General features: G+C 34.9%; 1 protein-coding gene across 2 annotated transcripts; it reads left to right on the top strand.

Annotated features, from left to right (window-relative positions):
* Positions 1-133: 133 nt before the first annotated feature.
* On the top strand, positions 134-12,694 carry coro1b (coronin, actin binding protein, 1B). Of its 2 annotated transcripts, none has more exons than XM_043243722.1 (11): positions 134-509; positions 2,562-2,767; positions 2,886-3,008; positions 3,800-3,929; positions 4,377-4,558; positions 5,854-5,973; positions 7,107-7,211; positions 8,304-8,449; positions 9,272-9,329; positions 10,254-10,565; positions 11,284-12,694. In XM_043243722.1, exons 1-11 carry the CDS (start codon positions 371-373, stop codon positions 11,404-11,406), a joined length of 1,644 nt encoding a protein of 547 aa, XP_043099657.1. In that variant the 5' UTR covers positions 134-370; the 3' UTR covers positions 11,407-12,694. The 2 variants fall into 2 exon arrangements, with proteins under 2 accessions (XP_043099657.1, XP_043099658.1); XM_043243723.1 differs by having other exon boundaries at positions 367-647.
* The last annotated feature ends 782 nt before the right edge of the window (positions 12,695-13,476 follow it).

The raw sequence follows: 13,476 nt of genomic DNA, 5'->3' as shown, positions 1-13,476 counted from the left end.
AATGCATTTTTCTTTCAAAAAAGGAAGAAATAAACATCGTTTTAAATCATTATCTTTTATAACGGGGGAACGTGCAGGAGACATAGGCTTTGGTTAAATCTGTTCTAGTATATAGATAGTTGTTTTTAACGCGTACCATTTAAATAGTCACAAAGCGCTCGGAACGGGACTTTTATTGTATCACGCAGGCGTATCGCCATCCATTTTGACGACTGCTCACGACGGCGAGCTTCACACATCGCTGCTTTTAATTCTAGGCACATTCGCTGAGGAATTTACCATCCATCATCTTTTCTCCTTCAGCGGCGTCGACGCTCTTCCTCGTTTGTTTCAACTTCCTTGACTGTACGATTTTGCTCGAAAGCTTTGTATGTCTTCTGAAAATACGCAACCGTGCGTTTGTTCCCCGACGAGATGGATTAATTTGTCGGTGCCTGCAGAAATTGCCTTGGACATAATTGTTCCACCTGACCATGCAGAAAATCCCGGGATAACAACACAGTGCGAGGGTTAGTGTAGTTTATAAAGATTGCTGCATTTTTTGTACACAGAACACATCTCCATACCGCCATCGCTTTATTAATACCAAGCAGGTTTTTTCTAAGAAAGAACAGGGAAGAAAGGAAAGAAGGAATCCTCAAGCAGAGGTACAGTGGACTGAATGAATGTAACCGGATCGTGTGTCATTCATGTCTTCAGCACATTTTTTTCGCCTTACATTACATGTGTTTCCGCATTTATTCCCTGACGGTCAGTGATTTATGTAATTGTTAAACATTTTATATTATACAGCGTTGTTAAATTCCTTTACATAAAAATTTAATTTGTTTAAAATTAATTACATTTTTTACAATTAATTTTTAAAATTTATTTTTAATTATTTAATTTATACAGTTACTTTATTTAAAACGCGACCGTTTTGACATCAGGTTTATTTGTAATTATACTTCATTTGAACAAAATAAATTCCAATAATGCTTTAATTGCTTTCTTTCTCATGAATTGCACCGTGCACGTTGTATTCCGAATTTAAAATGATCCCAGAAGTGTGTTTTCGTTGAGGCATGTTCACCTTTACGCCACAGTTCACATGTCGCAGCTTTAGGATTAACAAAGTTGTAAGCTATTAATAGCTGGGTGTTTACAGGTTGTTTTACCGTTTTGGCATGTCTTCATGGGTTCTAGTTGTATCAAGTTGGAGGCCAGAGGTTTTTGGGGTGGGTTTGTCCAAATATAGTCTCATTAGATTGTAAATGTGTGATGGAGGGTGTGAATGTTGATGGCTTGTGGTTTCTGACTGGAGCTGTGTCATGTTCATCCCTGCACAGTCACAGACACGTGAGAGCTGCAGCCTTCTTGGGTTTCATTGGACAAGAGGGGCTCTCACTTTTACCTCCAGACTTAAGCCTATCTGACCTAATAGCCTAGTGGTCAGTAGAGCTGAAAAGAAGATGGTATCGCATATTGTGTGATGGGCAATATTACCGACAGCAAGATTTTAGATTAGTGCCAACAGTAAACCAGGGTTCATAAAGTTAATTAGAATGATAATTTTTACAGTAAGGTGCTGTAATAAATACTGTAATTCATTACAGTATTTATCTTAGTTCATATCAGTTCACTTTAATGTTTTGATGTTAACAAACCCAACTTGTGATTTCAGTAATGCATCAGTAAATGCTGAAATTAGCGTTAACTAAGATTAATAAATGCTATAAAAGTATTGTTCATTATTAGTTCACATTAATCACACTTTAATTTAAGGTTCACACTTTAATGTTAAAGAATGTTAACATAAGTGTTTACAAAAGCTCTTATGCTCACCAAAAAAAGAAATGTTATAATAGAAATATTTGTACCATTATACGCGTTTATGCAAATTTATATAGGCCTATATTTATTAAAGATGTATTTATAATATTATTTATTAATATATTTTTAAAATTAAAACGGTAGATTTTTCTGCATTTTTTTTTTCTATTACCTATATTTTACTATTTAAATGTTATTTTAAAAAAAATGTCCATTGATGGCTTTTAAAGCTTGTATGACAACATGCCCCGCTGCTGGCTCGCAAAACCTACAGCATGTTCAGTTAATGGTACATTTTTTTTTGTTTGTGACAATAATTATGATTTTTCTTTTAATAGCTGCACACAACATTTAAAAATAAGCGTCGGTATGACATAAAGACAGTTTTTACCACATTTCAGTTTTAGGTATTCTATCTTCTATTTATTATCAAACTAATTTATGATTGAAGTTAAAAAATTTCCTATTGATTCACTGACGTCGTTGCAATACCTGCATGCTGAATTGTGATTGGTCTTTTTTCTCGCATGTATTTGAATACTGGATTGCCATTGGGTCTTTGAGCTCTCTTATTGTTACTATGCAAATAATCGTGTCAATTTAATCTTAAAGTCTGTTGTTTTATTATTTGTTGACAAAGTCGCTATGCTTTGTGTTTTTCTGTGATTTATGTGCTGTATGTGTAATAATGTGCCACGATTGATTGACTTGGTAATGACTAATGGTACATGCCTCTATTCTTCCCGCAGTCATGTCCTTCAGGAGGGGTGTTGTCAGGCAGAGTAAGTTCAGGCATGTGTTTGCCCAGGCCTGGAAGGCTGAGCACTGTCTCGATGACGTGAGAGTGTCGCGCGTGACATGGGACGGTCCGCTGTGCGCCGCCAATCCCAAGTTCATTGCTGTTGTCATTGAGGCCGGAGGAGGCGGAGCCTTTCTTGTGTTACCGCTTGCCAAGGTTGGCGTGCTTTCTCTCGCAAAATAACAATGTCTTAAACGTGCCCTGAGGATTTACAGTTGGTGTTTTACATTAGTTTGCGTAATCAAATGGTAGTGTCTGTGTGTCTTACCTCTAGAGCGGTCGGGTGGACCAGAACACCCCGACCGTGTGTGGTCACGCCGCTCCGGTGCTGGATGTGCAGTGGTGCCCACATGATGACAATGTTATTGCCAGTGCCTCGGAGGACTGCACTGTCAAGGTTTCTTACATTATTTTGGACTAAACCCACACCTATAGATTCGTCACTGACTGCTTTGTAATAGTTTTATATTGACAAAATGTACTACATTGTGATATACATCAGTATTAGGATTTTGGTCATATCACCTAGTCCTTATATATATATATATATATATATATATATATATATATATATATATATATATATATATATATATATATATATATATATATATATATAATATAAAATACAATACAGTCAAAATGGTAACATTATTAAATATTTTTACAGTCTACAATAATTGTGTACTGTTTTAATGTATTTTAAATAATTATTGTTGTAAATTGCAATTAATTTCTTTGATTTCGGCAGCCATTGCTCTCATCTTCATGCGTCAAATGATCTTCTAGAATTATTTGCGCTCAAATATTGCTAGTGCTTAATAATCAATGTTGGAAAAAGTATTTCTGCTAATATAAACTGTGATGCAGTTTTTCACATTTCGTTGATTAATAAAAAGTCCAAAAGAACAGCAATTATTTCCAATATAAACCTTTTTTAAATATCTTTTCTGTCACTTTTAATCAATGTAATGCGTCCTTTGTGAATAAAAGTGTTAATTTGTTTCCTTTCCTTTTTTCCCAAAATTGTTAAAAGATAATGTATATTAAGCAGCCCAACTGTTATCAACGTTAATAATAATAGGAAATGTTTTTGAGCACCTGATCAGCATATTAGAATGATTCCTGAAGCGTCATGTGACACTAAAGATTCACTTATATATCTACACTTGTATTGTTGCATAACAGATTTGGCAGATTCCTGACGGGGGTCTGACATCTCCCATGTCTGAAGCCGTTGTGACTCTCGAAGGCCACAGTAAAAGAGTGGGCATCCTGGCCTGGCACCCTTCTGCCCTAAATATCCTGTTGACTGCAGGTAAGCTCTTACTTTGTGTATATATATATATATATATATATATATATATATATATATATATATATTCTTTGGCGGCTAACGGTGCTTGGATTAAGTCCGTTCTGGCACACTCTATTTCTGGCGTGTGCTCTAATTCTAGCGTCTTAAATCATTAATGAAGTCCTAATTTTGGACGTTGGACTTGTTTGCCTTAAAGTAACGAAAAGACAATAGAGCTGTCAGTCACATGTAAAGAAGTGACATAAATAAATGTCTGGTCTAAAACTGGGCCGCTCGTTGCACAGATTGATTTAAAGGTTTGTTCGCGACCAGCCAAAGCAAGGTGGCTTTGTATTTGATTTGCATTGGCATGTAAATGTCTAAGATGCAAATCTTATTTCTTAAAGCGGTAAGGTGTTTTTCTTGCTCACCTTTTGCCAACTTCGATCTTGCTCGCCCGTGTCCTAGGATGTGATAATGTCCTGTGCGTGTGGGATGTGGGCACCGGGGAGCTGGTGTACCAGCTGAGTGACACCCATCCGGACCTGATATACAGCGTGAGCTGGAACCGCGAGGGCAGCGTCCTGTGCACCACCTGTAAAGACAAAGCCTTACGAGTCATTGATCCCAGACGTGGAACGGTCCTTAAGGTCAGCCTGGTCGTCTATTCACGATTAAGTTGCGAAAATAAATGCACACGGTTCTACTGCACAATATTAGCCCAACTTTGGCACAATCTTCTGTCAGTGACCGACCTCATGATGTTAAAGGCGGTAAGCGATGAATAGTCTGACATGGTGACTGTCGTAACCAACAAAAAAACGTTTGGGAGTGGATTTTTAAAATCTTTCTCATGCTCACCAAGGCTATGTTTATTTGATTTTTTTTTTTTTTTATTTGTAAAATTAGCTGTAATGTTGTGAAATTTTATTTCTATTATAAGAGTTATTTCTAGTTTAATACCTGTAAAGCAAAGCAGATTTTCAGCGTCACTACTCCAATCTTTAGTTTCACATGATCCTTCAGAAATCAATCTAATATGATGATTTGCAGATCAAGACATAAGCACATTATGCTTATTATATGAACATTGTTGAAAACAGCTGTACTTCTTTATTTATTTATTTTTTTGTGGAAACCATGATTCAATTTCTTTTAATTTTTTTAATAATCATAAAGTTCAAAACAACAGCAAAAGTTCACAGTTGTTTTTTTTTAAATAGTACATTTTTTTCAGAATGCATTGATTAATATAAAATGCAAAAGAACAGCATTTATTTAAAAAATAGTCAACTGTAATGTCTTCCACTTGAATCAATACAGTGCATTGCTGCTGACTGAATAGATTCATTTCCTTTGTAAAGAAAAACCTTCCTCACCCCAAACTTTTGAGAAGTGGTGTAGGAACAGCAGATTTGTGGTAGGTCGAATGTTCTTAGTAGGCCAATGTGATACAGGTGTACAGTGTAAACATGGACATTAAGTGCACCTGAGGACTAATAGGATTATTCTAAGAATGTTTATTAAGCGGCCTGACAGCTGCTGGAAAGAAGCTGCTCTTTAATCTGGATGTTTCTGCTGTTTGTGATCTCAAGCGTCTGGGCAGCAGCTGTTTTGTCCACAATGAGCTTTTGGCACGTGTGACGGTCCAGTGGATTTCCAGGAAATCTGTCAAAATAGAACTTGATCTTAATAATTAATTGCTTTAATCATTTTTGAAGGCATTCATTGGAAGATTAGTATTACATAACCACTGACCTGCCATGTAACTTTCAGTTTGAGATATGACAGACTTGTTAAATAGAATATTAGTAGCACTTTAAAACGATAAAAAATGCACTTTGTGGTTTAGGCCTTGCGCTGTCCTCGTCCTCATCTGTAAATGGTCTTCAGATCAGTGTTTTTGCACACGTGTGTGATTTTTGTTTGACATTGTCACACTCAGGTGCGGGAGAAGGCTCACGAGGGCTCCAGGCCGATGAGGGCTGTGTTTCTGTCTGATGGGAAAATCCTGACAACCGGCTTCAGTCGCATGAGTGAGAGACAGCTCGCCCTCTGGGACACGGTAAGAGGAGGATCGCAGGTCCAGTTGTGTTTTATCAGCACTGAATTATCTTTTAGAGACTGAGGTGAAGTATTAATCTGTTAATAGAAACTTGATCGATCTTCCAACTGATGCTTTATGGGTAATTCCTACTAAAAATAGCACGCTACTGTTCAGTTTGGAATCGGTAAGACTTTCTTTAAACTGATCAAAAGTAACTGTAAAGGAACTTTTAATGTTACAAGAAATTTTTATATGACACTAAAAAGTGGAGTAATGATGTTGAACATTCAGCTTATAATATTTTTATATATTAACATTTAAATTATGATAAAAGCTCACAATACTACTATTTATATATATATATATATATATATATATATATATATATTGTTGTTGTTGTTGTTATTATTATTATTATTATTATTATTATTATTATTATTATTATATATATATATATTTTTTTTTTTCTTTTGAACAAAACAAAGAATGGTCTCAAAATGGTTTTCCTTGAATAATATGACCAACCCCAAACTTTGGAATAATATATTTATTAGTGTATTTAAAAAAAGATTTTATATATATATATCCCCTTCATTAAATATATCATATATCATATCCCCTAAATTAAAAGGAATTTGAGCTCCAGTTTGCTAACTATGTTCAATTTAGACTCCACTACGCAACCTTGCATAACCTAGCACCCATTGTCAGAGCCACCCAGAATGCCTCAGCATCAGCTAATATTATAGAACAGCTGAGCAACAACCTTAGCAACCGCTCGCAATGCCCAAACTACTACCACTTAGCAATTGCCAGCCACTCAAAAAGCTTTAGCAATGGCTTAGTAATGCAAGCGCAAGGCACACGTAACCTTCAGATTTCAAATTACTATTCAAATGGCTTTAACTTCAGAAGGCCCAAGTGACCTTAAAATGTCAAGACTTTGTCAACTTCCAGACAAACATGCAGTGCGTCTCGACAAGTTCGCATTTTCTAGTTTTTATTTTGTCGCAGATTTGTTATATCTGCCAGTCAATCAGATAAGCTTTCTAAAATACTCTTATCTTGTCTGGTTCAGTTTTTGAGCACGAAGTAGTAATATCCTTTTTGATAACCTAGCGCGTATGACTCTGTTTGTCTTTGTATTTCAGAGGGATCTTTCTGAGCCAATGGTTACTCAGGAAATGGACACCAGTAACGGAGTTCTGCTTCCATTCTATGACCCAGACACTAACATGGTTTACTTGTGCGGCAAGGTAGGATTACCCAGCTTTACCCGATCACCTTTTACTCCTGCACAACAGGCTCTTCCAGCAGCTCTAACAGAGATATAAACTTACACAGAAACATGCTGTTTACAGAAAACGAGTCTGGCACAATCACTGCCCAAGGTAGTTTTTCTTATTTACACACGGCAAACATAAACGCACTACCATTCAATGTTTTGGAGTCAGCAAGATCTAAAAAAAAAAAAATCTCTTCTTTACCTAGTCTGCGTATATTTGCTAAAAAAATACTATGCGTGTAAACAAGTCATAACATTACAAGTGTAATTTTTAAAAAATAAATATTGATGTTTGGTTTGTTAGGATAGGACGGTATTTGGCTGAAAATCTGGAACACAAGAGAGCAAAAACTCAAAATACTGAGAAAATCACCTTTAAAGTTGGCCAAATTAAGTTCTTAGTAATGCATGGTACTAATCAAAAATTCATTTTTAATATATTTACGGTAGGTAATGTACAAAATATCTTTATGGAATATGATCTTAATATTTAATCTAAAGATTTTTGGCATTTGCCATCATTTTGACTCATACAATGTATTTTTGGCTATTGCTACAAATATACCCCAGTGACCTAAGACTGTGATCCAGGGTCTCATATTGTAATATAATATATTTCTAAATTGTCATTTATTCCTGTGATGTTAAAGCTGAATTTTAGCAACTTTTATTCCAGTTTTCAATGTCACACAATCCCAGATATCATTTAGGATCCTGCTCCATAATAACATAATATTATTTGATTAAAAATGAAAGAATAGCATTTATTAGAAATTGACATTTTTTTGTAACAATGCAAATGTATTTGTCACTTTTGACATTTTTAATGCATAAATGAAAAAAAAAAAAATGAAAAAACTGTTCTCACTTAAATTTCGCAAGAGATTGTGAAAGAAGTGGTGGTAAATGACACAGTGACGTTATCAGATGTAAATACCGGGATACTTTGATGTTCAGTATACCACGGTACCTGTGGCATGTGTAACACAAGTATAACTGGTATCTTAATTTAATCTGGATTTGTCAATGAGCTGTAACACATCACCGTCTCTCTCTGTCACAGGGGGATTGTACTATTCGTTACTTCGAGGTGACAGATGAGTCACCGTATGTTCATTTCCTGAGTCTGTACAGCAGTAAGGAGCCACAGAGAGGTGCTGGTTTCCTGAGCAAACGAGGAGTTGATGTCAACAAGTGTGAAATAGCAAGGTGTGCAAAACTACTTCGGTTCTTTAAAATGGAATTGGAATCATAATCCTTAATCCGTAGTTGTCTCTTGCTTAGTGCAAAAGTTGTCCGTTCTCTCAGACGGGTTATTAGGCTGGAGTGTTTGACTAAGAAATATAAAATTGAGCAATAAAAAATACTTCATATATATATATATATAGATGTATATATATATAGTGTGTGTGTGTGTGTGTGTGTATATATATATATATATATATATATATATATATATATATATATATATATATATATATATATATATATATATATATATATATTATATTTATTTTGAGAAAAAAATTAATTCTTTGACATGTTACGATTTAAAATAACTGTTTTCTATATTTTAAAATACTGCTACAATATTTGATGATTTAGTGCTCAATAATTATAATATATTATAAATGATAATATTATAATATATTATATATTATAATTAATATTAAGTTCAAAGGACAGCATGTATTTTAAATAATAATAGATATAATATTATTACATGTCTTAACTGTTGCTTTTTTTAATCCAGTGCATGCATGCTTACTGAATAAAAATATACATTTGTTCCCAAAAAGAAAACCCACACTTGTGAACAGTAGCGCATATTTCATGCAGTTTGTTCTCTTCAGTAAATAGTATGCATATATTGACAAGATACTTTAGAGAAATGAACCATGAGTAGTTTCTTCCAAATATTTCTCTTTCATTTTTATTGATTAGTTCACATCTGCACTTATTCTTAAACGGCATCTCTCAAGTGCTTTCATCTATTGCGTCTGTCCATTATTCTCTATTTCAATCCATCAGGTTCTACAAACTGCACGAGAGGAAGGTTGAGCCCATATCTATGACCGTGCCGCGCAAGGTAATTTTCTGTGTTAAGCGAGTATGAAAGGAAAGTTACTAAGTAATTAAGCAGACTACTATTTTGACATCTACAAAATCCATCTCTATTTGAAATACTGAGATTCATTAAAAAATGGTGAACATGCTCACATTTACTCAAGTTGACATATTGAGGAATAACGTTGTCAGTTTCTAAACAAAACACTGGACCGTTTATTTATGCTTATTTTTGTTTATTTATGTCACATGGAAACGTACAGGAAACTGTCACATATTCATTGCCGCAAAAAATAAATTTACTCAGTTTGTAAAAATAAACATACTTCCTACACTTCACGCCCTAACAATTTGTTCAAAAATAAACAATTCTGTCGTCATTTACTCATTAAAGAAAAAGGCCCGTGGCTTTAGAAATGACATGAGGATGAGAAAATGATGACATCATTTCCATTTTTGAGTGATCTGAAAGACAAAACAGAAATAAAATGTGAAACTTAACATGAATTTATACTATAATTAGCTTACTTCAGGTATTTTTTGGTGTTCCGCTGTATTTTTTTTTTTTTTTGGAATTTTGTGAAAGAGGAAGTAGAAATGTTTCAGTTGCCTTTGCTAACCACTCACTGGCATGTAGACCTAAGTCAGCAACATTTACGTTTTGAATGAAACCAAGACTGTGATGGACAGAGGATTGTGTTTAATGAATTGTAATGTTAACAACATAGAGTTCAGCGAATGAAGCGTCTTTCCTAAAAAAAGGATTTCGTTAACGTTTTGAAAGGACTTAGCCCAAGAAAATCACTTGGACTTTTATATTCTCACAGCCCCATTTTCATGCATGTTTAACTCACTATGGTGTCTGACTTGATTAAGGTTTAAGGCTATTTATCACTCTGTCTCAATTAATTTTGTTGTTGTTGTTTTTATTTCCACCCACAATCAGTCCGACCTGTTTCAAGGGGACCTGTACCCAGATACGGCGGGATTAGAACCCGCTCTACTGGCAGAAGATTGGATAGCGGGACAGGACTCTCCTCCGGCCCTTGTGTCTCTGAGCGGAGGCTACACGGCCCCTCCGTCCAAATGTGGCACGCTTCGAGGTCGACCCAAACTGCTCTCTCAGACCAACACTAGTCCCACCAGCACCACCGCTCCAGCAAACCCTATGGCGGTCGAGGTGGAGAGCGAGGGCTTGGGCCACGGACAAGGAAGAAGTGTAGATGTAGATGGAGGAATAGAGAGAGTGAAGAAAGAGGTGAATTACAAGTTTAGAAATATTTTACAGCATAGATAGATAGAACTGAGTTCACGTTAATTTTTACTACTATTTCAATTTTTTTAGATTTCTATTTTTAATAGAAAATGTTTATGCAATGGCAAACCTGTCACTGTTTTACTATTGTATAGAAGGCCATTTCTGCCACAAGATCTAAAAAATAAAAATATAAGGCAACTGTGACACATCTCCCAATTTGGACTTTATTTCTCACAATTAAAAAAAATGGCTGAATTGTGAGATATAAAAACATTATAGAAACTTGCAGTACTTTTCATAATTCAGAGATTATATTTTGCTTTTCAGTTTTTTTAATAAAGATAATTGCAACTATTCATCTAGATATTTCAACTATTCATCTATTTCTATTATATATATATATATATATATATATATATATATATATATATATATATATATATATATATATATATATATATATATATATCTTTTAACATTTTAGTGCTGAGAAACAGTTATCTGCTTTTTGCTGTATGTATGTATATACACACACACACACACACACATATATATATATATATATATATATATAAAAAGGTTGGGGTGGTATATTAAATATATTTATATTAGTATTAATCAGTATTTTTATGATTTATTATTGCCCAGCACTATATTAAATATATTTTGACTTGATGCTTGCCTGTTTAAAGCCCAAATGTTTTTCTTTCTTGCACAGGAGGACCATCTCTCTGATATCCTGACAGAGATTCGGGCGCTCCGTGCTCTGGTTCTGGCTCAGGGTCACAGGATCGATGTCCTGGAAAGGCAGCTTGCCCGTATCGAGGATGGAGAAGTGTGAAGGAAACTACAAACATATCACACAACACATAGCCTTACCCAGATTCAGAAAGCTTCCCTGAAGGGTTATGGGAAATGTAGTTCCATTACTGTGACGCAGAGATACAAAGACGTAATTGAGCTTTGAGCTTTATCGGTACACTTTGGGTTTTAATGCACTGATATTAATGTCCTAAATGCTGCTCATTTTGTGCTTTTAATAGGGCTGTTACATCAGGTACTTGCTAATGCTAATTACAGACTTCGAAGTCTGAATTTGGTTGGGTCAACATTTGCATTAAGATTCAAACTTGAAATTGAAAAAGCAGACTTGATAATCTCTCGTAGCCTCTGCAATTATAAATGCTCCTACTTAATGAAAGTAGTTTGAATCTTGAAACCTTCAGGAAATGTAATAATCCAACATGCTGAATCGATTTGCTTTCTTTCACTAAAGTTTGATGGTGCTTATCAACATTCGTATATTGACCAGCACTGTTCATGGGTTCAGCTGCCCTCAACAGCTCCTCTCTTCCATCTGTTTTGTCTTAACACGTGTAGCATTGATTTTGGATGTTGTTAGAGTTTTAATACGTGGATACGTGAGTAGCATGTGATAGAAACTGTACTTGGTGTTGGAGGACTTTGTACGCTTTGAGTATAACGAAGAAACTTTAGAGCAAGGGTTTCCAAAAAGATGAAAAATGTCCAGGTCAGATTTCATTTGGCATTGATTACATTTGAAATTAATTATAATTAATTTTTCAGAATTAATCAAGTTTTGTTTTATTCCTTATAATGTTTTAGCATATTTTTTTTTTTTACGTGTAAGGTTAACTTTAAAGCAGTACAACAAATACCACTATGATGCATTGAGTTTTACAATATGGTAATCCAAAATATGCCTTATTGTCATGAAAATGCAAATGATTTAGTTTGTAAGCGATCGTTTTCATTATATATCGTTCCTTTGATTTGAGGTGACCTGGACGTGTTCTTGGCAGGTTTGTTGGGATTCATTTTGTACCTCTCGACGAATAATTGTGCTTCATTCCTGTTTGATTGAATCTGAAAAATAATAGTAGAATGATGTGGTGTTGATGTTGACGGTGGTGTTTTTGTATTCGTTTTATTTTTAGTCTTTAATCATGGGCACTACAATCAGGGATGACTCGAACCGAGGGTCGACTCGATTTTGTTTAAGTCTAGCTTTATCAGCTGTATATGTTGTAAATTATCTAAGTATCCATTTACTTAAAACTTAAGTGCTAACCGCATCTGTTCTTTTTAATAAACGGCATTCACCCATTTCTACTGTCTATAAGTTGGATTTATTATTCATCGCACGCAAGCGAATGAGTTCAAAACAAAATGCTCGGTGCTATTTTTAGAAGTGAATAGGCGTTAGCGCTAGACGGCAGTTTCTACTGTAAGTGTGCACTGGAAAAATAGGTAGCAAAGTTAACTAATGCTGAAATGACACGTTACTGATTTGAGGAATGCTTAACCGGTTTGAGAAATATCTCAAGTTCGCCGCCCTTCTCACACATAACTAATTTGAGATAATTCTCCTCTGCACGAAAAGCGAGGCATTCTTGTTTTCAAGCATCTTTATGCTCGACGTTTATAACAGGATGTGGTCTGAAAAAGCCTTGTGCTTCATCGCACATCTAAAGGAAACTATGTTCCACTCAACTCTTCCTGTGCGGACTCCATATACCAGATATTTTTGAACGCATGTTATTTTGAAATGTTTCTGTTTAGCTATCAAATGTGCATATTTAGTCAAACCGGTTTCTTAATCATTCTGAAGTTCAAGCCAGATGTTATTTTTTAAATCATGTGCACATTTCTTTATTACATGTACCTCAGCGTTACCCACTTACCATTAAATAAGTCAATGAATTTAATAAGGAAACAAAACGGTAAACCGATGCAGAAAAAGGTGTTTAAAATGTATATCCTACATCAAAAATCTGTCATCTCAATCAGACTGAAAAATCTCTCTCTCTAGCTCTCTCTCTAGCTCTCTCTCTAGCTCTCTCTCTAGCTCTCTCTCTAGCTCTCTCTCTAGCTCTCTCTCTAGCTCTCT

Source organism: Puntigrus tetrazona, chromosome 7, assembly GCF_018831695.1.
Source record: "Puntigrus tetrazona isolate hp1 chromosome 7, ASM1883169v1, whole genome shotgun sequence".
In the NCBI taxonomy this organism is placed as follows: domain Eukaryota; kingdom Metazoa; phylum Chordata; class Actinopteri; order Cypriniformes; family Cyprinidae; genus Puntigrus; species Puntigrus tetrazona.
The sequence above is the reverse complement of the archived record's forward strand: the minus strand, read 5'-3'. Positions and strand labels throughout refer to the sequence as shown.

Excerpts from the sequence above, each read along its gene's own strand:
- coro1b (XM_043243722.1), top strand. The coding sequence starts at position 371 with ATGTCTTCTGAAAATACGCAACCGTGCGTTTGTTCCCCGACGAGATGG. Across the intron at positions 7,212-8,303 it reads TGGTTTACTTGTGCGGCAAG|GGGGATTGTACTATTCGTTA; the intron begins GTAGGATTACCC and ends TCTCTGTCACAG. Across the intron at positions 10,566-11,283 it reads TAGAGAGAGTGAAGAAAGAG|GAGGACCATCTCTCTGATAT; the intron begins GTGAATTACAAG and ends TTTCTTGCACAG.